The 26,501-nt window shown below is 46.3% G+C and overlaps 1 protein-coding gene across 1 annotated transcript in view; it reads right to left on the reverse strand.

The window, feature by feature from the left end:
• Nucleotides 1–26,501, reverse strand: part of SUPT3H (SPT3 homolog, SAGA and STAGA complex component) — a 534,367-nt gene that overhangs the window by 217,503 nt on the left and 290,363 nt on the right. The window contains exon 3 of the mRNA XM_088467258.1: nucleotides 19,091–19,175. Within this exon, the coding sequence (XP_088323384.1) occupies nucleotides 19,091–19,175 (85 nt within the window). The remainder of the gene's footprint in view (nucleotides 1–19,090; nucleotides 19,176–26,501) is intronic.

Consider the following 26,501-nt stretch of genomic DNA (forward strand, 5'->3'; position numbering starts at 1 on the left):
CCGGTAAAAATGTTTAAATGTCATTTGTAAATGTCGACATTTACTGTCGACTTAACGTCCACATTCAAAACATGTCAACATTTTAGCGTCGACATTCCGAATGTCGACTGTTCATAGCACCGCTTCTACCCCAATATGAGGCTTTCAGCAGTGAATTATATCCTCTAATTATACGCGTAATGTATGCTTATTTAAATTTGAAGGGGTATATTGAATTAGGCGCAGGTTTATAGAAGTATAGATGTTGCCTATAGTGACCAACCATATTCAACTTATTTAATAAACACCTCCTAGAAGATAAAAGCTAGAATCTGATAGGTTGCTACGAGTAACATCTTCACTTTTATAAACCCACACGTCAGTAAAAATAACCCTAAACGTGAAAGTTAAGCAGTGACACTTGTGAGTATTTTTCGGTACTACTGTATATATTGTCTTCATTTCTAACCAGGGTTTTTCTGCTAGGCTACTGCATAGCCAATCCGTAACCCTTTCCGGGGCTGCAACGCTTACATAAATTAATTCACATGTTAATCACGTATCAATGGTAATGGCGAAATTATGACATAATCATAATTACCTATCGCTGTGTCCTAAAACAAAAAAACGGGTCTCGGATGCAAAATCTGGATAAAAATGCTGCTGCAGGTTGTTCCCAATGCAAACAGTCCTTACGTGACCTGGAGAATGTTCTGCATCCCAGCCAGCTCAGATGTCGTAAAGCATTAGGCATCAAACCGGGAACAGGAACATTCTGTCAAAATGACATTTCCCCTATTTGATCCTTCCACCTCAATGGAGACAACGTCAATTTTTTAGCTGGTATGCTGACATCTATTGCCAAATATAAGGACCCGTATGCCTGCAGCTAATTATACGGAGCCCAGCCAGAAACCGAAGCAGCGCTGATCTGCAAGCACTTCTCCACGCTCTGCACTGTGCCTCTTACAGACTATCAGTCTTGGAGAGGGAATGGGTGTTTACTCCATTGTGGAACTATCAGATACACCTATAAATAAACACATTATATTATTACTGCATTTTCACTTCTAGCCTTTGTATACCCAGCACGAATGACAGGGATCCTAATAATGCAAAAATAGGGAAGAAAAATCGGGACAAGAGAAAACACTGCACCGATCCTAAGTAGATCTAAATGAATGGTATATGGTTGAAGTGCTAGAGCCACCTCTGACAATTAGGTGGCTCAAAGATACCACTGTTGATATGGGGTGCTGGTGCTACCCAGAGTTATATATTAGGAATGCGAAAAACAGGGGGTTAATAGTTCTTAAAGAACTAAAAACCAAAGAACTCTATTAGGGTGCACTCTGTATAGCTAAATAGTTTGCAGAAAATGTAACTTTTATTATCTGCAAAAGAATAAAGTATAAAAAGGACTTACACCGGTATGAGACTACCTGACAAGATATAGTGTTAAGTGAGAGTAAAGGAATCTCGGTTATAATAACCCAGGGATTCGTAATGACCAGGACCACCGGTGACTAATATTCCTAGGGGTTACCTGACTAGGAGATCTCTCGCTCCATTTCCTCCACCTTGAGTATGAAATGAGAAGCAGAGCCTAGTTTTGGACCTTATACCCTTTCTATTTACTATCACTGTTACAACCCTTATTGGGCATTATTATACGAGGCTGTTTATTCATATTTTCATTGAGTGCAACTCTTCACATCTTTGACCTGGAGTTTTTTTTTATCATTGTTATACATGTTTTATGTTGTATTGTCCAATATATGTTTTTTTTCTATATTTCGCCAATCTTATCTGGGTTATTATAACCGAGATTCCTTTACTCACACTTAACACTCTATTTCTTGTCAGGTAGTCTCATACCTGTGTAAGTCCTTTCTATACTTTATTCTTTTGCAGATAATTAATAAAAGTAAAATTTTATGCAAACTATGTATCTATACAGACTGCACCCTAATAATGCACTCGGAAACTGGACAATGAGGATGTTATAAAGTCGTCCTCTCGGATAATAGACAAGCTTTGCTGTGAGCAGTTTTTATTGCATCACAAAGTCACAGAGTTAGCGCCATTCTGGCGATTTTATTTAGTTCAAATAATGACAACAATTAAGGCAGCAGGGAGTTATATGTGATGTCCACCTTTGGAGGAATGGATTGGCACTGTGGTTAGCACGGTTGGAGTAGTGGTTAGCATTACTGCCTCACAGCACTGTGGTCTTGGGCTTGATTCCCCCCAACGCCATATCTGTGTGGCATTTATATGTCCTCCCCGTGTTTGTGTAGGTTTCCTACTACAATCCATAAACTGACACGAAAAGTGTGTGTGTGTGTGTGTGTGTGTGTGTGTGTGTGTGTGTGTGTGTGTGTGTGTGTGTGTGTGTGTGTGTGTGTGTGTGTGTGTGTGTGTGTGTGTGTGTGATGTCACAGTGCTCCAGGCACCGGCAGGCAGTTACGGGGTCCGGCGGCGCTGGTCATCGATATCAAAGCTGGATAATCGGCTGAGCCAGAATCTGCCAGACGCCATTTTGCGACTGATCACCCAGCGCCATTTTAAGTTACAACTCACGCGCTAAGTACATATGGTAATGTTTTAATAATCCTTTCAGAAACCATACCCTGATGTATACAAGCCCATTCTAAGGACAACATTGCATAAAAAAATACCATAACAAATACAGTATTCACGCAGGGTTTAGTAAAAAAGCTTCCTGAGAAAAGTAATTAGAAAAACCATAGACCCGGATACTGTGGATGTTTTTGCATGTAAATGGAGAGACCCCACATGTGGACAGGTGTAGCTGTGGCAATTGAAATATGGTGCAGACACTGATCTGCACAATTGAATTTGTCTGAATGAACAATGGTAAGAAATCTGCTTGAAAAGAACTGACACAGCTATCCGAAATAGGCAGAAGAAAACCTTTGAATTCACTGTCAGACAGGATGGCACCAGCAGTCAGCTGGGGGTCACCACCCTGCTTGAGAGTGAAACTCACTGCTCATAACACCTTGCATTGTAGTTTAAAAAAAACATATGTTGGAGGGGTATGATGTATGAATATATGTGTATATATATATATATATATATATATATATTTATTAAATCCATCATAGATAGACGCACATGCATAAACACCGCACATTACGCACAGTTGCTCTGTTTCACTCTACAAATAAACGCACCACGCATATTAGCAACTTTATGCAATATTCTCTTACACTTACACAAATTACATGAAAGGTTCCCTAGTATTAAAGTGTAATATTCAAGGTTTATTCAGGGATTATTAATGTTGTGTAATAAAGGTTATTTGATATCTAAGGTTTAGTACATGGTAAGCAGACCGTGTCTGGTGTTGTACTGATCCACTGTGTCTCCATAGGTTACCGGTACCATCGGTGAGAAGATCGGAACCTGCATCTGCAAACTATGGACTATAGAGAGTTAAACCATTAAAAATGTACTCTGTAATGTTAGCAGCTTAGATTTGTATGCAGGGGGAAAAGGAGACAAAAGGCTGTTGGAGGCTGACCTGTGTCCATTTGAAGTGACCTGTTAAATGTCCTGTAACAGAAGCACCATGACGGAGGACCAATGGAATCATGCCAAACTTATCTATTGTATTTCCAAATCCCTGCAAGGGCATATATGGGCACTCTCTGACCCCAGTGGGGAGTCTTCTTGCTGATGCTGTTGACGGAGGTTTCTTGTTGATGCCGGTAACTGGTCCCAGAGCGCATGCGTATGTAACTGTACCTTGGGTCTGTATGATTTATTTGCGCTAAATTGTCTTTAGATCACAGTGTGTAATCTACTGTTTTTATGTTGAATAATAAAATTTGTGCGTTGGAAACACATTTCAAAGTCTGAAGGCATTTATTTACTGTATGACTGCGTACGCAAATAGCGACAATTCTAGAAGGTATAGGCAGGATTTAGAAGGTATAGGCAGGAGCGTATAGAGGTTTAAATCCAGTATCGCTATCGGAAGGGCAGCGGGTGGGGAGTCCTTGACGCTTGCTGATGTGTAGTCCTCTTCCTTCCGGCGGCATTGTGCAGGTGGTCGCGGCTCCCCTGGGGGGCGCACTGCTGACCTAATTAAAATTTAAAGGGCTAGACCTCCCTTATTGTGATGTCACAGGAGGCACTTTATTCAAGACCATGTCTATATAAGGAAGTCCCTTGGATTGCTCCTGTGCCAGAGTATAGGGTCCCAACCCTTACTCAAGCGGTCCCAGTGATAACTTCTGCTTGTTACAGACCTTGGCTTTGTTCGTGACCTGCTTCCGTTAAAATCCCTGGTACTGTGCTTGGTATTTTGGTTCTGACCTAGGTTATCTTCTGTGACCTGCTTCCGTCTCTTCCCTGGTACTGTGCTTGGTATTCCGGTTCTGACCTTGGCTATCCTCTGTGGCCTGCTTCCGTCTCTTCCCTGGTACTGTGCTTGGTATTCCGGTTCTGACCTTGGCTATCCTCTGTGGCCTGCTTCCGTCTCTTCCCTGGTACTGTGCTTGGTATTCCGGTTCTGACCTTGGCTATCCTCTGTGACCTGCTTCCGTCTCTTTCCTGGTACTGTGCTTGGTATTCCGGTTCTGACCTTGGCTATCCTCTGTGACCTGCATACGTCTGCTCCCTGGTACTGTGCTTGGTATTCCGGTTCTGACTTTGGGTATCCTCTGTGACCTGCATACGTCTGCTCCCTGGTACTGTGCTTGGTATTCCGGTTCTGACCTTGGGTATCCTCTGTGACCTGCATACGTCTGCTCCCTGGTACTGTGCTTGGTATTCCGGTTCTGACCTTGGCTATCCTCTGTGGCCTGCTTCCGTCTCTTCCCTGGTACTGTGCTTGGTATTCCGGTTCTGACTTTGGGTATCCTCTGTGACCTGCATACGTCTGCTCCCTGACACCGTCTTGTCGACTACGCTGTGCGTCTTTGACGTACTCCGCTCCATCCAGAGTACACCAGCACCTGTATTGGGCAACCTAATCTGAGGGCCTAGTCTCGCCAATCCCAAAATACGGGTTAGCGTCCATTACCCATCTGTGAGTTGTGACACGTAGATTGTAAGCTCCATTGGGTCAGGGATGTGAATGACTAAAATAACCTCTATAAAGCAATGTGTAACAAGTGTGCGCTAAATAAATAATAATTCTCTGCATAGGCGAATGGTAAGCAGGGCATGTTAGTCAGGTAGGGATAGTAATCCAGGCGCCAGCAGGGGTGTAAAGGTGATCTATCCTCTGCTGATAATCAAAGGTTCGTCAGGTGTGTTGAATTGTCAAGTTACCTAAAAAGATACCAGAGAGCAATAGCTGTACTAATGTTGGCTGTTCCCCTCCTGGAGATTCTCTTTCAGTTACTGATCTCATACTGCTATAACCCAAAACCCTATTGCTGAGGATTCCCTGCATTAGCAATCTAGGTTGGGTACTGGATCCCAGCGGTCGGGATGCCGGCGGTCAGATTACCGACAGCGGCATCAAAACGGTCAGAATCCCGACGCAGGCAGGCAAGTACCCTAAACTTGACCCCTAGTGCCTTCAAAACTTACAGTCGGAATGTCAGCAGTCGGAATTCTAGAGCTGGAATACCAACTACATCCCAGCAATCCAATCAGCATTTAGATAGAGTGAAAAGTGATAAGGTGCCAGCCAATCAGCTCCCAACTGTCATCTCACAGGCTGTGTTTGAAAAATGACAGTTGGGAGCTGATTGGCTGGCACCTTATCACTTTTCACTCTGTCTCCTAACACTGCTTAGTAACTAGACCCCTTAATATACTGGATTTTATACCATTATCTACAAAAAGCTTCCTAGGACACCTGAACATCGCAGGGGATCATTAATGCTACTTTCTCCACTTCTGCGTATGTAACAGCACAGGTGTTCCACAACGCCGCCATGCCTGTTACACATGGCGTCCCATTTAGCTTACAGTAGGAGCAAACTGGATATGCCGGCGATTTGTCCCAGATGGTTCCTATGAACTTCTTTATCCATTTCATGTAAACAGAGGGCAGGTTCCGGTTTGCCGAGTTGTATATACAGGCAGTGACTTAGTACAAAGTCTCAATGTTTAGTTAGCCAGCAGATTGATTCCATCCTGTGACTCATTAGCTACCACTGGTTACCTCCACTTCCTTTATTTTATACAATCGCAAATTATATTAGTTTGTCTTATTTTGATAACCTCACTAATTAATGTCCTGCACAGGAAACTTTATGAGACTTTTAAAACAGGCCCATAAAACAGGGACTTATTTCAGTGACTGGGGTGGCAAGAGGGCCTGTGTGCACATACCAGACTGACGGACGCGCGGTGCCCGCCATTTAGCCATTGTTTATCCCCCTGGATTATTTAAGTTAATGCTAGCAGTGTTTTCATTTTTAAATCGCCTCTTCTGGGGAATTTCAGAAATGTGGAAATTGAGAGTATAGTGTTACCGTCTGACAGAGGGAAAACCAGGAGGAATTAGGTGCGGGGAGCTGCAGGTCATATTTATAGTTCTGGTAGCAGGACTAAGCTAATGAAACCGGATTAGAGTCAGAATGAACCTTAGATGCTGCACAAGGAGTCGGATGTACGGCACAATATGTCACCGCGCTTCAGCCGCCGGGGTTAAAATCGAGAGGACAAATCGGTCTTGTAGCTATGGGTGCTGATATTTGAATGTGGAGGCAATGGTTAAAGAACATTAACTAGAGCGTGGTGGTTCCCAAACATTTTTGAATCGCGGCGGCCTAGAGAATCAGTATTTTTTTGACGGCACTCCTAGGCCAAAAGTTTCTTATTGGGATAAAAATGCAAAAATGATTAACGTAAGTGAACTGTACTTATCTGTCATCATTAGGTTCAGTTATGTGGTGGTGGACAGGTTTGCGTGGCCACCAGCAGTGGTTTTGCCTATCTCCTTGACCAAAAATCATTTTATCACCACCAACCTGTGGCACCTATGCAAATGCTCTTCAACACCCCCAGGGTACTACGGCACCCAGTTTGGGAACCACTGAACTAGAGAAAAGGAAATAAATCAGTATAACATTTTTGTTGCCCCCTCCCCCCAAAAAACAAACCTACTTTTTTTTATTAATTTATTTGCTGCATCGCCTACAAGATGTTGATATCTGCATCTGCCAAGTTCACCCCTGGGGTTATTACAGGAGGTCTGCAGAGCCCTTGAAATCGTGGCTAGAAGAACTAACAACAGAACAATAGCTGTGAATTTAAGAGTTCTTAAGGGCAACCCAAGTGTCAGTTCTTCCCTCAGGGAGGCGCCACACAGTATAACATTTACTGTATAGAGAAGTTATGCATGTTGTAGACCTCATTATTAAAACAGGTCTGGTATAAGAGATAGATAGTAATTAGATAGACACCAGATGTTAGACAGTCAATAGTAAAGGCCCCCACACATCAGCAATTGATTGCAGCAATCGTGCAATTTGCAATCAATTGTTGATGTGAAATTGCAATTTATTGTATGTATAAAAATCTTTCCCTTTTTCAATCGATTGCAGAGATGCCACAATCGATTGAAAAAGGGAAAGATTTTTATACACAATCGATTGCAGATTGCATGATTGCTGCAATCAATTGCTGATGTATGGGGGCCTCTAGACAGGGAAAAAAAGTGAGACACACACAAAAGTCAGACACATTAAAGTTAGACATGTCAAAAGTTCGACAGGTACAAAAAGTCGACAGGGTCAAAAGTTCGACACGAAAATGGTCGACACAAAAATGGTCGACAACTATAAAAAAAATTTTATCCCTAATCTTCACCCTAACCTTCCCCTTGGTGCCTAACCCTAACCGTCTGGGTAAGTGCCTAACCCTAACCGTGGGGTAAATGCCTAACCCTAACCCTCCAGTAAGTGCCTAACCCTAAAAAAAATTTAAAAAATGTGGCAACAATTTTTGTGTCGATCTTTTTCACGTCGCACTTTTGACCCTGTCGAACTTTTTACATGTCTAACTTTAGTGTGTCTGACTTTTTTCTGTGTCAAACTTTTATCCTTGTCTAACTATTCACTGTCTAACTTCTGGTGTCTATCTAGACATTGCCTAACTAATTACTGTCTGTCTATAGTCCCGAACCCATAAAAACGTATCATTCTGCAGTAGGAGAAACTCCATTCTTTACCAGTAATGTATTCCTCCTTAGTCCCCAGATCCCCATCAGACTCTCTCAGGCAGACAAATGAATGAGTTCCATTGACTCTCAAAAGCGTATAGCTAAACGTACATAGTATAGTCAGGCTCAGCGAAATAGGGCACGATGGGAGATTACCCTGTCACAATAGATTTTTGGTAAATGCCTGAAAACCTAACGTTCCTTATTGCTGCTGTTCGGTAACGGGTTTAAGGCTATTTACCATTGCCGCTGAGCTGGGACTGTCCTGGTGAAACCTAAAAGCTGTACTTTCGACACTCACTTTGTTTTAATAGGCCCCACGGTCCCGGGACAGAATAAAAGATACACCTTCACAGAACGGTTTTACCAGTGAGCATGGGTGAGAATCTGTCCTGGGTGGCCAAGAACATAATTACATTTTCCAACACTGTAGCGGAAAAAAATGTAATTAACTGATGACGCACAGACATGGCTGACAAGTATTTCCTACTTTCACTGCGAAGAGCACTGCTATCTACAGTAGATTCGGAAGGAGGATAATGTCACAGGCATTGTGGGGAAAGACAGGGGTACATTTTTCATGCAGTTTAATAAAGTGAGTGCATGAATTACAGAATAGCTTCTTATCCAGAAATCACTCAATCCCTTCACTTACCATATTCCTGTACTGTAACTTTACACTTAATTTCCACTTTTCAGGACATACAAGTCAAGACCCTGTAACCCCCTTTTTAAGACCGTATATCAAGAATCGTATTTACTGCAGTATTATGTATATATAAAATTGTTCTGATAAATATGTGCATGTCTAATTTACGGAGATAGCCGCTCAGACAGGCATGGCAGGAAAACCAACATTTTAAATTACATTTAGAGTTTAAAGTAAATGCAATAAGGGATTGAATGACTGCAATCATTTCAGTGGGAAAGACGAGATTGGTAGAAGTGATATATAGCAGTGATTAAAGGAACGGGCTGGCATGAAACTGAACGAGCAGTGTTACAGGGCCTGGTCTCACGAATGACTTGTTTAGAAATTCAGCGTGCTACGACTTACGCCTGACTAGCGATGCCGGGCGAGCCAACAGGGAAAGCTTACACACAGACGGCTGATTGCTTAGGGTTCCAAACATGTGACTTCTCCCCTATACCATCCTGAATGCACCTATAGCATTACATCCTGTGGCTTTACACCTATGAATTTCAATAAATATGTAAATGGAGAAAAAAATATCTCTATTTTCTATAGCAGCGATAAAAAAAAAAAAAAAATTGGCTTTTTGATATATATAGATCTCATCATACACCCCATTCAAGGAATTATATTATCTGGGCGACAACAAGGGTATAATAACCACCTCAATTTCATGAAAATTTACATGGGTTACAGAATGGGAGAATATAACCCAGACAACCACCCATACAGCTACTGGCTCTAGTATTCTTGTGGTCGTCACTGAAGATTGATCTAGGCATGAAGCGGATAGCTCTCGTCTGGTGATCGGCGCTGGTTTATTTAGCCCCAGTTGTATAAAAAGCGAGGACAGATTATCCACTAACCTTGTCCATTCAGGACCCATGTTCATTACTTACAGTACACACTAAGATCACCCACCTAGTTCTAACTGTCAGCACTCTCCTCTCCTGACTGTCAATGATTCAGGCACTGACCAACACCTAGGGGTCTATTTACTAATTTATACAAGTGGAGATGTTGTCCACAGCAATAGTAATTAAGTAGACTAAATCATCTGTCTGTCCCCCTCTTCTCCTTTACTACATTTCCACAGCATAAAAAATTTCAATTTAAAAGAATTTCAGGTCCCAGAATGCTGACATTCTGCCTAGCGCTGTGCAACTTTCACCGTTTCTAGACATAATTTATAGCAAATCTCACAGTAATTAATTTTTTTTGAGGATGTAGGTATTTATAGCAATAAGGAACATTCCAAAAAGTCAGTCTGATAAGTGGGGGGAAAAAAAAGTTAAAAAATAATCGTTATCTAATTAAATCTTTAAATGTATTTTACTTCCTTTACTGCTTAAGACATTCTTTCACCCGGTCTAATTGCCTGCATACACTTTAATGAGAAGATGGAAGTCTCCCAGCCTAGAGGTTTGTCAATAAAGTCCAAGAACACCTGAGATGCACTTGGCATTTTGGAGCACCAAACTATTCCCACATCCCCTTCCCAGTTTTTAGGTATTCCACTCCGTAGATTTTCAACAAGACAGTAGGACCAAAGCAAAAATTCCACCAAGGGGTTAAAAACACCCGTTGCAAGCATGCATGTGTCCCCACTATATTTATCCTGGCATTTGCATTATCTGTCTTATTGTCACAATCACATCAGAGCTTTCAGTCAGAGGAGGAATTCCCTCACCATAACCTCTGCCCGGTCTAGCCTATATCCGTATGTCATAGCCAATGGCATCATGGGATCATGGTCCCATTTGAGATGATCTGCTCTAAGAGAATGGAAATCACTGAGTGGGGATAAAAGACTATGGGCCTGATTCAGATCCGCTCGCAAGCGGGTCGACGGTGGGGGCGCGAGCCCCGGAGCGAGTGAGAAACTCACTCGCTCCGGGGCTTGCTACAAACGGGGCGGCTGTCGATGTTGATCAACAGCGCACCCTGTTTTGTAGGCGGGATGGGACGGGGGTGGCTGGCCAAACGGAGGCGTTCCCGAAGGAACGCCTGCCGTTTGAGGGCGGCCCTACTGACATCGGTAGTGAGCTTCCTGCTCTATTAGCCTCAAAGCAGTGCGAGGGAGCCGCCTTGTCCCATTTTCATGTAAGCAGACGTTCCTGTCCATGCAAATGTGTCCTCATACACCTAGCCTCAATGCAGTGCGAGGGAGCCGCCAGGTCCCGTTTTCATGTAAGCAGACGGTCCTGTCCATACAAATGTGTCCTCCTACACCTAGCCTCAATGCGGCACGAGGGAGCCGCCAGGTCCCGTTTTCATGTAAGCAGACGTTCCTGTCCATACAAATGTGTCCTCATACACCTAGCCTCAAAGCGGCACGAGAGAGCCATCAGGTCCCGTCTGACTCGGCTTTTGCGGAGTGTCTTTTCCGTTCAAAAATGCGTCTTGTCACAAACGGATGAGACAAATCACTTCCTGAGACTGCACTAATTAATTTGACACACTTGTATATCTGAAATTGAATCTGTATATAAAGAACAGACCTTGGCGTGGAAAAAGCCGCGGCAGCGGCAGCATAGCACATCGTATACAGATTCAGACTCAGTCGCACGCAGATGTACAACAAGTGTCGCATATCAAATTAATCAGCGCAGCTTCAGGTAGCGGTTTGTCACGTCCATTTGACACATTTGAGAGCAAATATACTTGAAAGAGACGCTCTGCGCAAGCCAAGGCAGTCGGGACCTGGTGCACTGTTTTTGGCGCGACTGCAGCAATAGTGTATAAGGTCACATCTGTATGTGTGAGAACTGTGGACTGTTCCTCGCTGTTGCGCTAATTTCCACTGGATCCAAGCAGGAGTGGTCCCATCGCAAGCAGAGATACTTACGAGCCTGGGGCAGAATTGTGGGGAGTAAAAACTCTGGGGCATGTGCATAACTGGGGGAGCATTAGACCCTGGACTGTTGGTTATGCCCTTTGCGAGTTTAACTCCCTGAAGGAGACAAGAAGCGTCAATATTACTTGGTTGTAGTTGTTTGACCCTTTTATCTTATGTTCACTTTTACTATTATTAGGATGGTCATTCTAGGGCAGGCCTGGCCAACCTGTGGCTATCCAGCTGTTGTGAAACTACAAGTCCCAGCATACCCTCCCACCAATCAGCTGCTAAAGCATGCTGGGACTTGGAACCTACTGGAGGTTAAAATAAAAACACGGTACGGTAAGATCCCAACAAAGTATTGGTTCCAATCCTTCCGTGCCCCAGTTCCTAAAGAAGGGGAATTGTTCAGCCAGATTACTACTCAGACAAAACATAAGGGGTAAACAACCACAATTGGGCCTTGGCATCATCCTATCCCCGGGTATTATATATATATATATATATATATAAATTTATCAACATAGAAGACTTCCCAGTTAGAAGACCTAAAGGTGTCACTCCTGTATCAACTGGAAACTACTGTATACACAAGGCAAACTTAGCTGAATCCACATGGATAGTTATCTCCTGGCACAGGGAGACATGTAATAATACATATCAGCCAATCAGATCTTTCAGCACAAGTTAGCAACAAATCAGACATTAACTTGTATTTACTATGGGTTACTGGACAGTAGAATACACTAATTTTAAAAAACGTCCACCAGGGTTTAGTGCTGTTCAGTTCTTCCTTAGTTTTCCACAATAGGCCAAAGTTCTTTTTAACAGTCCTTGAGCTCTTAATGCATCTCCTCAATGGTAATTGCAATTTTCCTGAGTTCTCCTTAATTGCCCTCTGAACTCTTCCCAAATTCTCCTCAACGGTGCCCAATCTCTAAGTACTCCTCGATCATCTCTAAATTATTAACTTGTTCTCTTCAACGGTCATCAAGCTCTGAGTGTTCCTCATTGGTCCCTGAGCTCCTACGGAGTTCCCCTCGCTGGTCATGCGGCTCCTCTTGAGTTCTTACTGGTCCTCAAAAAGCTCTATGTTTTTCCCAATAACACTCGAGTGGTCTCCCAATTCCCCACTAAGGGCCTAATTCAGATGTGGACGCAAATGCCATTACAGCTACGATCTATCATGGATCGCAACTGCGGAAATATGCTAATGATTCGCTTGCCACCTAGGCTTAGAGACGCCCACTGGCAGGATTTCGCATCCGCCACTCGCGCAGACAACCAGAAATCATCAGCCCTCTGTATAAGTCTAAAGGCCCCTACACACGGAACGATATTGCTAACGATCCGCCGCATCGGAAGGATAAATCAGCAATATGGTTCCGTGCGTATACACTATATCGTGCATTGCGCTCTCCCGTGGGGTCGTCAGCCGCATCACCTGACCTTTTGTAAATGCAGAAAGATCAGACGATGCGGCCCATGCAGCACTATGTGGCAGGGACCAGCATATCGGGCGGTTGGACACAGTCCTGGGATCGTGGGTCGCATCAGCGGGTACACATTGTACTGTGTGTACCCACTTTAAGCAGACACAGCGGGTCTCCAGACACACAGAGGGCTCTCCTGCTGCGAGCAAGGGCGCAGTGGGAAATTGTTATATGCCCAGAAAATAGTGATTAAATAATCGGAATGGGTATGAAGTCCCGGCGGCTGAATAGCCACCCGTTCATATCCCGACACCAGCAGCCCAAAGGGAGAAGATCCCAACAGGTAAGTACTCTATCCCTACACCTCTCCCCCCCGCTAACTTCACCCCTAGTGCCTAACCCTAACTTCCCCCCAGGGGTGCCTAACCCTAACCCCCTCTTACTGCTCCCTAAATCTAACCCTCCCGGGGGGGTGCCTAACCTTAACCTCCCCCTAGGGGCGCCTAATCCCCCCCAAACCTAACCCCGATATGCTCCCCTTAACCCTCCCGGGGGGGTGCCTAGCCCTAATCTCCCCCCCTAGGGGTGTCTAACCCTAACCCCCCCCCCAACATAACCCTGATACACTCCCTAAACCTAAAACTCTCCCCCATGGCTAACGCTAAGGGCACCCCAAACTTACCTGGTTTGGGCTGGCATCTTTTGGCGTCGGGATTAAGATAGGCGTTGGTATTTCGGCACCTATCTTCAGTCCCTTGCCGGGATTCCGAGGTCGGTGTTGAGACCTGCGGCCGATAAGTACATACTACATGATCCGATACACGTGTTTTTCTAACCACCTTCTTTTACCGCCCCCCAAACGCTGACTACTTGTCACTCTCTCTGCAAGTGCATCCTGCGTGAGCGTAATCACAAATCATTCGCTGTGCGTGTGCAGTGAGGCTTACACGCATCCGGAATGGCAAACAGACGCCTCCTATTATTCACTAGATTCCCACTGTAACGGATAAATAGATCAGTCTTTAACTTACCGCTGACTCTGGACAGTTACTGTACAACCTTCCCCTGTTGGAGGCAGGTAGCTTTAGTTCAAACCCCCTCTAAGTGGATAGCGGCACAACAACGTGGCAAAATACAAAATTCAGTGCAGGAAAATAGAAGAATGATAAAGAAAATGCAATTAAAAATATATATATATATATATAAAAAAAAAAAAAACCACAAGCAATTTGTACCATTGGCAACAATGCTGTCAAGTTACGGCACTCATCACCATTACCGGCACCGTTACATCAACCCTTGTGCCAAGATTCATGAAGGCACTCTGAAGAGTAGCATAGAGTCCGCAACAATAAATCTGAATGAACCAAGACAGAGGAAGAGAAGGGATCACATCAGGGGGAGGTAAAACACAGGGCGCCTAGTGGAACATTTGTCAAACACAATGAGGTACTCAAGAGGAACTTTGGGTCTGGAATAAGTCAAGAGCCTGGTGATTGTTTCCTGATAGTTGGCAATCACTGAAATACCTAGAGCAGCTACACCTCTCTAATGCTCCAGGAAATCAAATGCTATTAGGGCTGATCAGCAATCTGTTCTAATGTTTAATCAGGTAATGGACTGGCTACACAGAGGCCTGAAGGAATACTGTACAAAAGGATAGCTCTGTCTCAGAGACGACACTCATTAGACGTACTACGCTGAGCTGGAAAACGAGTCGTGAACAAGACTGAAGAAATGCTGACTACATCCCATCAGGAAACGTCTACGAAAAATATCCGAAAAAAATACAAAGAGGGGATTTAGGACAAAGGGAAACGGGGTGGTGACCTATACCAACCGATCATTTCCTCTTATATTTTAGTTCTATTTAGTTTGCCATTTCAGTTTATAGAGTGTGTAGATTTGTTTGCGCCATTCCATAATATACTATTTCCAGCATAGCTGATCCATCCAGAGATATTCAATGACATAGAGCAGGATGGCTGGGATGTGCAGTTCCACAGCAGCTGGAGGGCCAAGGTTGAAGACCCCTGACATAGAGGCACCCTTAATTCTTTACTCTCCATGTCCCACTCCCCCACTGAGCTGCCCAGACTTCTGCATACAGCTGAGTGTGCACTGTTGCGTCTTTGTGCATATTAGTATATCTTGCAGTCATAAGGTATTTATTAACATATTAACAGTGGAAGGTATTGGGCAAATTCTATCTTTGACACAGTAGCATCCATTTAACCTTGTGCTCACGATATCACGTGCGAGCTCACCCTGAATAAGAGCGCACAGGTGAATTAGATAAAAACCGAAGCATGTTGAAAATGGACAAGGACTCAACATCAAAAAAGGCACAAAAACATATAAACCAAAATGCTTTTTAAATAAAGTTACTGCAAGTTTTTTTTATTAACACATACAAAAGTATAAAACATCCAAAAATGCCTGTGTACAGTATAAGCATGAAAACCGGAGCATTGACAGGCAGGAGGGGAGACCCCTTGGGCAGACTGTCATCCTAAACTCTCGCCTGGCTGTAATTAAGGTAAGTGTATATGAATGAATGTAGACACAAAGAGGAGTATTTAACTCTGTATATAAAGAGAAAATACTAAAGCAAAAGTAATTAATCCCTAAAAGATAAAAATGGTTCTCTCTCTGTAAGATTTTGAAAGAAGACTCTTTAATTTATCCCAAGCATGTGCCATAGAAAAAGAGCACACGCAGATTTGATTTAAGAGCTTCCTCCTGTTCAATCAGAGGTCAGAACAATGAGTTATTAAAAGCACTTTCACTTCCTCTACTCCAAAGGACTGTCTAGAGCCCCAGGCAGTAGGTTAAAAAAGCAATTTGTCTGCCTGCTGTCCTGTCTCTTCTCCCTTACATCCCTATCCACTTGCCTACTTCTTGTTTAGGGTTAGGAGATGTCACCCCAAATGAGAATCCTCCATGAGAAATGCCTTTTATTTCCCTGCACAGGCTTAGAGGGTGATAGGTTAAGAAAACGTCTGATATTTTATTTATCCAATCTGGATAGTACATAAACACTTGGGCCACAGGAAGCTCTACATGTCTTCCTAGAAGAACGGGTGGGGATCAGCCAGTGCGGACAGTGATATACTTATCTCTGCTGTGCCAGCGGATCACCTGCGCTATGGAGAGAAATGGAATAGAATATTTGAGGATAATAAGGCCTTAACGGATTGTTATTGCAGGAGGTTTATAAAGTTGCGCTTCAATATGCAAATGCTTTATATATTGGTTCTAGCAACTAAAATGAAAATATAAATAAATACAATTTTTATTCATATGCAGCGGGTAAAATTAGTATTGAACACATCACCATTTTTTCTCAGTAAACATATTTGTAATGGGGCTATTGTAATGAATGTTTCACCAAATGTCAGCAACAACCCATGCAATCCATACATACAAAGAAATCAAACCATAGATGTCCATAAATTAGGTTATGTGTAATAATGTGACATGAGACAGGAAAAAGTATTGAACATGCTTACTGAAATGTATTTAATACTTTGTACAGAAGCCTTTGTTGGTAATGACGGCTTCAAGACGCCTCCTGTATGGAGAAACTAGTCGCATGCATTGCTCAGGTGCGAGTTTGGCCCATTCGTCTACACAGTCTTCAACTCTTGAAGGTTCCGTGGCCTCTTCTATGAACTCTGGGCCTGATTCTGAGCCGGACGCTCTGAAAGAGTGCTCACTCTGAATCAGGGTGCGTTTTTTTTTTTTGCGCGACCTCCTGGCCGCTCGCATAGCTGTGGGTGCAACCCACAGCTAATGCGAGCGGCCAGGATGATGGTCGCGATGGTCAAGACCATCGCGGCTTGCGACGAGACCCTTGTGATGTCAGTGGGGCCGCCCACAAACGGCAGACGTTCGCTTGGGAACGCCTCCGTTTGTGAAGCAACCCCCCCCCCCCCCGCCCGCCTCCAAAACAGTGCGAGCTGTCGATCAAAATCGACAGCCGCCCCCTTTTGGTGCGAGAGATGAAGCGACGGTGCGCCCGTCGCTAGCCGGGTCTCACACATGCACACGTCGGAGCCGGATCAGGCCCTCTGATCTTTAGTTCTTTTCATAGATTTTCAATTGGATTCAAGTCAGGGGATTGGCTGGGCCATTCTAGCAGCTTTATTTTCTTTCTTTGAGAGTGTCCTTGGCTGTGTGTTTGGGATCATTGTTTTGCTGAAATGTCCACCCTCGTTTCATCTTCAGCATCCTGGTAGATGGCAACAGATTTATATCAAGAATGTCTTGGTACATTTTTCAATTACATGATGTATGCCAGGACCGTATGCTCAAAAACAGCCCCACACCATGATGTTCCCACCTCCAAACTTCACTGTTGGTATGGTGTTTATGGGGTGATGTGCAATGCCATTTCTCCTTGAAACATGGTGTGTATTATGGCATCCAAAGAGTTAAATTTTGGTCTCATCTGACCAGACTATGGCCCTCATTCAGAGCCGTTCGCTATTTGCGGTCGTTCGTTCAAAAACAAGGGGTGGCTATTCAAATGATCCGTTCGCAAATTGCAGTCTGTTCACACCTCTAAGTCTGAACGAGCGAGCAAAACATACGCTCGTTTATTTGTTAAAAACGCCCCCTGGCCGCTCGCACCATACGTCATGTCCGCTATTTATTAGATTAATCGAGTACATCGACCAGCGTATGAACTGCTCGCTATTCTTGTGGTTGGTGTTTGCTACCACAAATTTGCGAGCAGTTCTGGCTATAAAATAACCCAGTGACGTGGTCAATGACGCTGCTGTATTAATTATGCACACCCATAATACGCCCGTTTTGACCTTTAAGCACGCCTGCGTTCGGATCTCCACTCCCCATTTTCAAGCACCTTCCCCTGTTACCACCCACATACGCCTCATTCTGTCACTCAAAATAGCAGGCACTCGCTATATAGCGTACAAACGATTTTTGGCCGCACTGACTGGTTCGCGCATGCGTACTAAAAACCGTACGCATGCGCAGATGTGCAAACATCGCTCGGAACGAGCGTACTGCCGCTAACGAGCCGCTCTGAATGAGGGCCTATATTCTCCCAGTATTTCACAGGGCTTGTCCAGATGCTGTACAGCAAACTTTAAACGAGCTTCAACATGCTTTTTCTACAACAATGGAGTCTTGCGTGGTGAGCGTGCATACAGGCCATGGCGGTTGAGAGCATTACTTATTGTTTTCTTTGAAACGATTGTACCTGCTAATTCCAGGTCTTTCTGAAGCTCTCCACAAGTGGTCCTTGGCTCTTGGACAACTCTTAATTTATTTCACTCCTCTTTCAGAAATATTGCAAGGAGCACCCGGTTGTGGCTTTTTTATGATGAAATGATGTTCTTTCCACTTCCGGATTAAGGCCCCAACAGTGCTCACTGGAGCATTCAGAAGTTTAGAAATCCTTCTGTAACCAATGCCGTCAGTATGTTTTGTAACAATAAGGTTGCGAAGGTCTTGAGAGAGCTCTTTGCTTTTACCCATCATGAGATGTTTCTTGTGTGACACCTTGGTAATGATGTGTTCAATACTTATTTTACCCACTGTGTATGTGTATATATATATATATATATATATATATAATATAGATATACACACATATATATACACACACACAGACACACGCACACACTGTATATATAAACTCATGCATGCAAACCCCGAAATACATGAATTGTTTGAAACTGTGTATGAATAGTTATACCTCACATCTGCCCTGATTGTGGCTGATGTGATACAATGTTACCTGTTGTACCCAATAAAAGCTACAGCGAGCAAACAAAGATCTGGTTCCTGCAATAAGCGCCGCAGTAAGGATCTTCTGGCAGACCGTACGCGGCACTCTGGTTTACATTTGGTGTTCACTACGGTAGCAAAAGCCACTTGCAGACATAACGCTGCTCAAACAGCAGGATACCGGCGACATCTGCTTACAAATAACAGGACATGATACAAATGTCTTTTACCATATTGATGAGCTGGGTGTGAACAATATCTTCTACCAGTACGGCAGTTTCATGTAAGGGACGATAGGCATCACCGAGGGAGAACCTGAAACACAAAGCACATGGGAATTATTAGCCACAATCAGCAGCAACTCTGCAATGTCGGCGACAATTTATAAAGCATTGGAGGTACCGTTTCTATTGGGTTTGGGTAAGTGATCCTGGCGTTCAGTATACCAACAGCAGCATCCCGATAGTCAGAGACCCAACACGATTAGGTGAGTGTCCTAACCCTCTCCCTAACCCACCTTTGCCACAGCCTAAACCTAACCCTATCCCTCCCCTTCCCTCCCGCAGTCTAACCCTATTCCTTCCCTCCCGCAGTCTAACCCTACCCCCCCCCCCCCACCCCACCCTCACAGCCTAACTCTAGTCCCGGTGGTCGGGATTCTGGAGCAGGGATTCATACTACTGTCGGGATTCCAGCACCGATATTCTGTGTGCCCCTATCCCAACCACCGGGATGGTGACTACATCCCTGTTATTGCAATGTACTTGGCACATATTGTCCACTACTATGTTTTGGTATATAGACAGTGGCAATGTTCTGTTCGGGGATAACAAGAGATATGGAAAGAACTTACCTTTGTTATCTCTGTTTCTACGAAGTCCATAGGATCCACAGGGTTGACCTTGGGGTTATAGCTGGATCAGGATCCATGGGCACCACACAGTTAAGCTTTTAGCTCCCAGGATGCACTTGGGTCCTCCCCTATACCCCGCCCCCGAGCCACAGGCACCTCAGTTGGTAAGCAGCCTAGGCCAGAGGAGAATATGGAACAGAGAGAAGGAAGACTGGAACACACAAGAAACCATACTCACAGAAATGGGAGACGGAAAACCGGTGACCAGCCACACAGCCCATATGAAGCCAGGTGCGTCAGGACGGGCGCCCTGTGGACCCTATGGACTTCGTAGAAACAGAGATAACAAAGGTAAGTTCTTACCATATCTCTTGTTTTCTACTTCAGGGTCCATAGGGGGTCCACAGGGTTGACCTTGGGGATGTCCCAAAGCAGTTCAACTAAGGGCGGGGACGCTCCTGTGCTGAAAGGAGCACCCGGTGCCCAAAGGATGCATCCTGAGAGGCGAAGGTGTCAAATGCATAGAACCTCAAAAACGTTTGAATTGAAGACCAAGTGGCCGCCTTACACAGCTGAACAGCAGAGGCGCCACGTCTAGCAGCCCAAGAGGGACCCACAGAACGAGTGGAATGAGCCTTAACAGAGGCTGGCACAGGTAAACCCTCCTGTGCATAAGCCTCACAAATAACGGAACGAAGCCAACGGGCTAACGTTTGTTTGTTGGCAGGCCACCCCTCTTGTGAAAACAAAAGAGGATAAACAAGGAATCAGACTTCCTAACCGAAGCCGTCCGGTCCACATAAGTTCAAAGCGCCCGGACCACATCTAAGGAAGTCTCACCAGCTGAAAGATCAGGGGACTGAAAAGCTGGCACAACAAGTTCCTGATTAATGTGGAACTTCGAGACCACTTTGGGCAAAAACTCAGGACGAGTGCGGAGCACCGCTCTGTCCTGGTGAAAAATCAGGAAAGGAGGGCGACAGGAAAGCGCCCCCAATTCAGACACCCTCCTGGCCGAAGCAATTGCCAGGAGAAAAACAGTCTTAAATGTCAGCCACTTGAGCTCCACCGACTCAAGAGGCTCAAACGGAGGACCCTGCAGGACCCGTAGAACCACCGCCAAGTCCCAAGGAGCCACAGGAGGCACAAAGGGAGGCTGGATCCTGAGAACACCTTGGAAAAAGGTGTGAACATCCGGCAGTATTGCAATCCGCCGTTGAAACCACACGGACAAGGCGGACACACGAACCTTCAGAGATGCAAGGCGTAAGCCGAGGTCCAATCCTGATTGAAGAAATTCCAAGATCCTAGAAACTCGGAACACCTGAGGATCATAATGTCTGGACTCACACCACTGAAAGTAAGTGTGCCACACCCTGTGATAAATCCGTGCTGAAGCAGGCTTGCGTGCCCTGAGCATGGTACCAATAACCAAACTGGAGAAGCCCCGAGACCTCAAGACGGCTATCTCAAGAGCCACGCCGTCAAAGACAGCCGACCCAGATCCGGGTAAAGGCAGGGCCCCTGAGACAACAGGTCCCGACGCTGAGGAAGAAGGTACGGAGCATCGATGGAGAGGCTTCTGAGATCGGAGTACCAAGGACGTCTGGGCCACGCCGGAGCTACCAGCACGAGCGTACCGCCGTCCTGCTTGAATTTCCGCAGAACCCGAGGAAGTAGGGATATTGGAGGAAACAGATACGCCAGGTGAAACATCCATTTCACCGACAGCGCGTCCACCAGACTTGCGCCTGCGTCTCTTGTCCTTGACCCGTAAACGGGCAACTTGTGATTGTGACGGGAGGCCATCAAGTCCAGCTCCGGCAGTCCCCACCGGTCCACGAGTAGCTGAAACACCTCTGGGTGAAGCGACCATTCCCCGTGATGCACGCCGTGACGGCTGAGGAAGTCCGCTTCCCAATTGAGGATTCCGGGGATGAAGACCGCCGAGATCGCTGGAATGTGACCCTCTGCCCAAGTCAGGATGCGAGACACCTCCGACATCGCTGCCCGACTGCGAGTTCCTCCTTGGTGGTCGATATACGCCACCGTGGTGGCGTTGTCGGACTGCACCTGTACCGCCCTTCCCTGAAGAGCGGGGCCGGACGACTGCAGGGCCCTGTATACTGCCCGCAGTTCCAGGATGTTGATGGAAAGAAGAGCTTCTTCCGCAGACCAACGACCCTGGAGAGACAATGAGCTGGTCACTGCCCCCCAACCCCGGAGACTGGCATCCGTCGTGAGCAGGACCCAGTCCGGGATCCAAAAGGGGCGCCCCTCGACCAGATGAGCTGTCTGAAGCCACCAAGCCAAAGATTGCCGAACGTCCGGAGATAACACCTGCACCTGAGAGCGGATCCGGTGAGGTAACCCGTTCCATTCCGATAGAATCAGCCCCTGCAGGGGCCGGGAATGGAACTGGGCAAATTCCACCATGTCGAATGTCGACACCATGGAGCCCAGAACTCTCATAGCCGAATGGACCGACAGGCGGCAACTGCTCAGGCAACTGCGTATCCGCAGCTGTAGGGAGGCGACCTTCTCCGGAGTCAGGAAGATCCTTTGCTGACGCGAATCCAGCAGGGCTCCCAAATGAACCATCCGCTGTGATGGAATCAGGGAGGACTTTTTCCAATTTATCAACCACCCGTGTGCTTGCAGGCAAGCGATCGTCAGGTGGAGATGTTGAAGCAGTACCTCCGGGGAGCTCGCCAGCAACAGGAGGTCGTCCAGATACGGCAGCAGCCGTACATTCTGGTTCCGAAGATGTGCGGCCATGACCGCCATAATCTTCGTGAACACCCTCGGTGCCGTGGAGAGACCAAAGGGTAGCGCCCGGAACTGATAGTGGTGTTGAAGGATAGCGAACTTCAGATACCGCTGGTGCGAAGGTGCTATCGGAACATGGAGGTAGGCGTCCTGGATATCCAGGGACACCATGTAATCCCCCGGTTCCATCGCCAGAATGATGGAACGTAACGTTTCCATCCTGAACTTGGGAACTCTGAGGAATTTGTTCAGAGACTTCAAGTTGAGGATAGAGCGATGAGAACCATTGGGTTTCCGCACCAGAAACAGAGAAGAATAGTACCCCATTCCTCGTTGTAATTGAGGAACGGGAACAATGACCCCTGCTTTCAGCAAGGACTCTATAGCCTCCTGAATCTGTAACGCCTTGGTCTTGTCCTGAGAAGGACTCGTGCAGAAAAACTGGTGGGGTGGTCTGTGCCGAAAAGACAGGGCGTACCCCTGGGAGACCACTTCTCGAACCCAGGCATCCGTGGTGGTATTGTGCCAGCACTGGGCAAATCGAAGGAGTCGGCCTCCCACTCTGAGGTCCCCCAGAGGGAGGCCCGTCCCATCAGGCCGCAGGTTTATCTTCCTGCTTGGAAGAAGGGCGCCGAGCACTCCAGGCTTGCTTCTTGGGTTTAGAGGCAGTAACCTTTTGCCTTACCCTGAACCCGAAAGGAACGAAACGCCGAACTCCGAACCTTAGCAGGCAGTGCCGCCGAAGGGAGGAAAGCCGACTTGGATTTAGCCAGGGTATCCACTATTTTGTCCAAGTCCGGACCAAATAGTAATTCCCCATTGAAAGGTAAGGCTTCCAGGCCTTTCTTTGAATCAGAGTCCGCTCTCCAGGACCGCAACCATAAGGATCGGCGGGCAGACACCGCTGCAGCCGATACACGCGAAGTCAGCAAACTAGCATCTAAAGAGGCTTCCCCAATGTAAGAAGCAGCGTCCCTCATCTGACCCAACAACGCCCTCTGGACATCCGGAGCGTCGTCCGGGAAGGTATCTTCCAATGCATTGGCCCACCCCTCAATGGCCTTGGCCACCCAGGAGATGGCCATGGACGGTCAGGCCACCGCCCCGGAGAAGGAGTAAATAGACTTTAAGCAAGTCTCAACTTTCCTATCCGTGGGATCCTTCAGCGAGGATATAGACGGTAATGGCAAAGTAGAGCTCCTTATTAAACGGGTGACATGGGAATCCACCGCCGGTGGAGTTTCCCATTTTTTACAATGTGCCTCAGGGAAGGGATAATTAGAAACCAACCACTTCTGAGGAAGGAATCTCTTACTGGGCGCCTGCCAAGCTACCGCCATATGATCCGTCAACTGATCCGACAGGGGAAACACCGCAGAAGCCACCTTAGTTTTTTTGAAACTAGGATACTTCGACTAAGGAGCCAGTGCCTCATCCTCTATAAGAAGAATGGCTCGCACCGCCCTAACCAGTGCTCGCACATTAATGGACGACTTGGTATCCATTTCCTGGACCGAGGCGTCCGAGTCAGTGTCATCAGGGATCTCCCCATCATCTGAGGAACCCTCTGAGTCCGGTACCTGAGCCGCCCGCGCCATGAGTGGGCGATTTGAAACCCTAGAAGGCATGTCAATCTGCAACATTGACTGAAAAGCCGAGGATGCGGCCGCCAAATTTTGCACGGAGTTGGAGAATACATCCACCCAGGGTGGAGGAGTCGCCATAGGGGCCTGAAAAGGTACCGCAGGCTGCTGCGGCACAGGGGAAGCCTGTATATACATAGGCAACCCCGCATAGGGACCCACAGACTGAGACCCAGGAGGACTCCGCAATAACTGCGGGACACCCGGGGAATGGGGGATGGTCGGCTGGGGTAACGCCCTAGTAGGGAGAGCAGTCGGGACCGACAGACGGTCCGCAATAGACACCAGCACTTGAGAAAACATCGCCCACGGTGGTTCCTGCGTCACAGAAGGTCTGGATGGGCCAGGAGCCACCTGGCACCGACTACACAGGCAATCCTGTGACAAATCCTCCCTATTCACTCCTGCAGAACAGCGTCCGCAGGAGGCCAACGCCGGAGCCACTGAGCGCTCAACCTCCTCGTCTGGCATGACAGAATATATTATATATCTGGCAACAGGGCAGAAGTAAACGCACTCACCGGTGTGTTGAACAACAGCCCACAATATGGCACTGTGTCGCACACAACTGTATGTGACGAACCTCACAAATACGTGATCTATATAAGTGAGGTCAGTAGAAACACCCTTCCCCCACACACCTGTAGGGCTCGTAGGAGAAGTAAAGGGACAAGTATAAGCTGACAGTAAGCGGAAAATAAGCCCTTTGGTGGGCGTGCCCTGGGTTGTGCCTGCCAGACGGAGGCGTTCCCATGGGAACGCCTACCGTCTGAAGCCGGCCCCACTGACATCACTAGTGATGTCAGTGGGAGTGATTTTGGCTCTGATAGAGCCAAAATCACTCCTGGCCTTGCGGCTGGGAAACCCGACCGCAGGGCTTCCCTCGCAAGTCCGATGGTCGCGATGGTCAAGACCATCGCGACCATCTTTTTGCACGCTCGTATATGCTGTGGGTGGTGACCCACAGCTATACGAGCGTCCAGGAGGATGCTCCATTTTAATGGAGGAGGGCCCTGATTCAGAGCGAGCGCTCTGGTCAGAGCGTCCGACTCTGAATCAGGGCCAGTATGCGATGTGAAAAAGATGTCTGGCAGGCACGCCCCCGGCACGCCCACTAAAGGGGGCGTGCTGTCAATCAACATCGACAGCACGCCCCCTTTGGTGCGAGACCCCGAGCGATGGAAAGCCCGTCGCTCGCCGGGTCTCGCGCATGCGCACGACGGAGCTCCCTCTGTCGTGCGCATGCGCAGTGGGGAACATCGACCCACTTGCGAGCGTACTGCCGCTCGCGAGTGGGTCTGAATGACCCCCTTTGTGTGGTGAGAAAAAGACATTACGCAGTCTGAAAAAGACGTTATGCGACGTTCGGCTAGTCATGCGAAAAAGACGTTAGGCAGTTCGAAAAAGACGTTATGTGACGTTCAGCTAGTAATGCGAAAAAGACGATCTGCAACGTTAGGCTAGTATCTCTGAAAAAATAAGCTGACTACTTGGCGTAGTTGAGCCCTTATCTGAAGTTTCATGTCAGCTCTCGGCTATATCTCACACTTATCTTTCCCACACTCCAGCTGCCAGCTCTCCCCTACACACAGCGCTCTTCTAGACATCAGCATGGTGGTTTTACGCAGAAAGAGGCGAAAAAAAACAAAAAAACACGCAGGCCAGGCCACAAGCACTTCCTCCTCTCTCGCAGAGCACGGTCTGACTCATTTCTGCTAACACTCTTCATGCAACGTGTGCAATCCTCAATTACACCCAAAATTAGGAGTTTTTCAAAACAACAGAAGAGCTTTCAGAATAGCACAAAAATTGGATATAAAGAGCAAAATTAAAACCCAAATAAATATATTCATTTTGTACGGCGACACACGTTTACACACAGCTAATGGAGAAGTGGGCCACATTTACAATGCATTACACGGTAGACACATAGCAAATTAAGGGGTCTATTTACAAAGCTGTGTTAGGAGACAGAGGGAAAAGTGATAAGAAAGTGATAAGGTGCCAGCCAATCAGCTCCCAACTGTCATCTCACAGGCTGTGTTTGAAAAATGACAGTTAGGAGCTGATTGGCTGGTACCTTATCACTTTTCCCTCTGTCTCCTAACACTGCTTAGTAAATAGACCTCTAAGAACCCACAGGGCACAAAGCAAGATACTGGTATGGTTCCCCTCAATTTTTATACTTATTAAACAAGAAAGCAGAGCCAATCCTTTTGGCGGTCGCAGCCTGGCACATCCACTAACTGGGCCTTTTATAAAGGTCGTTCTGCAGCTTTACCAGGTATTAAGGAACGGAATATGGTGCCTGTACTCTACACAATTCAATCCCAAACCAGCTAAAGCCCCATCAATCTTCCTCATTAAGGGGTTTAT

The sequence above is a fragment of the Taudactylus pleione genome, unplaced genomic scaffold (genome assembly GCF_031769625.1).
Source record: "Taudactylus pleione unplaced genomic scaffold, aTauple2 ptg000070l, whole genome shotgun sequence".
Classification (NCBI taxonomy): Eukaryota; Metazoa; Chordata; class Amphibia; order Anura; family Myobatrachidae; genus Taudactylus; species Taudactylus pleione.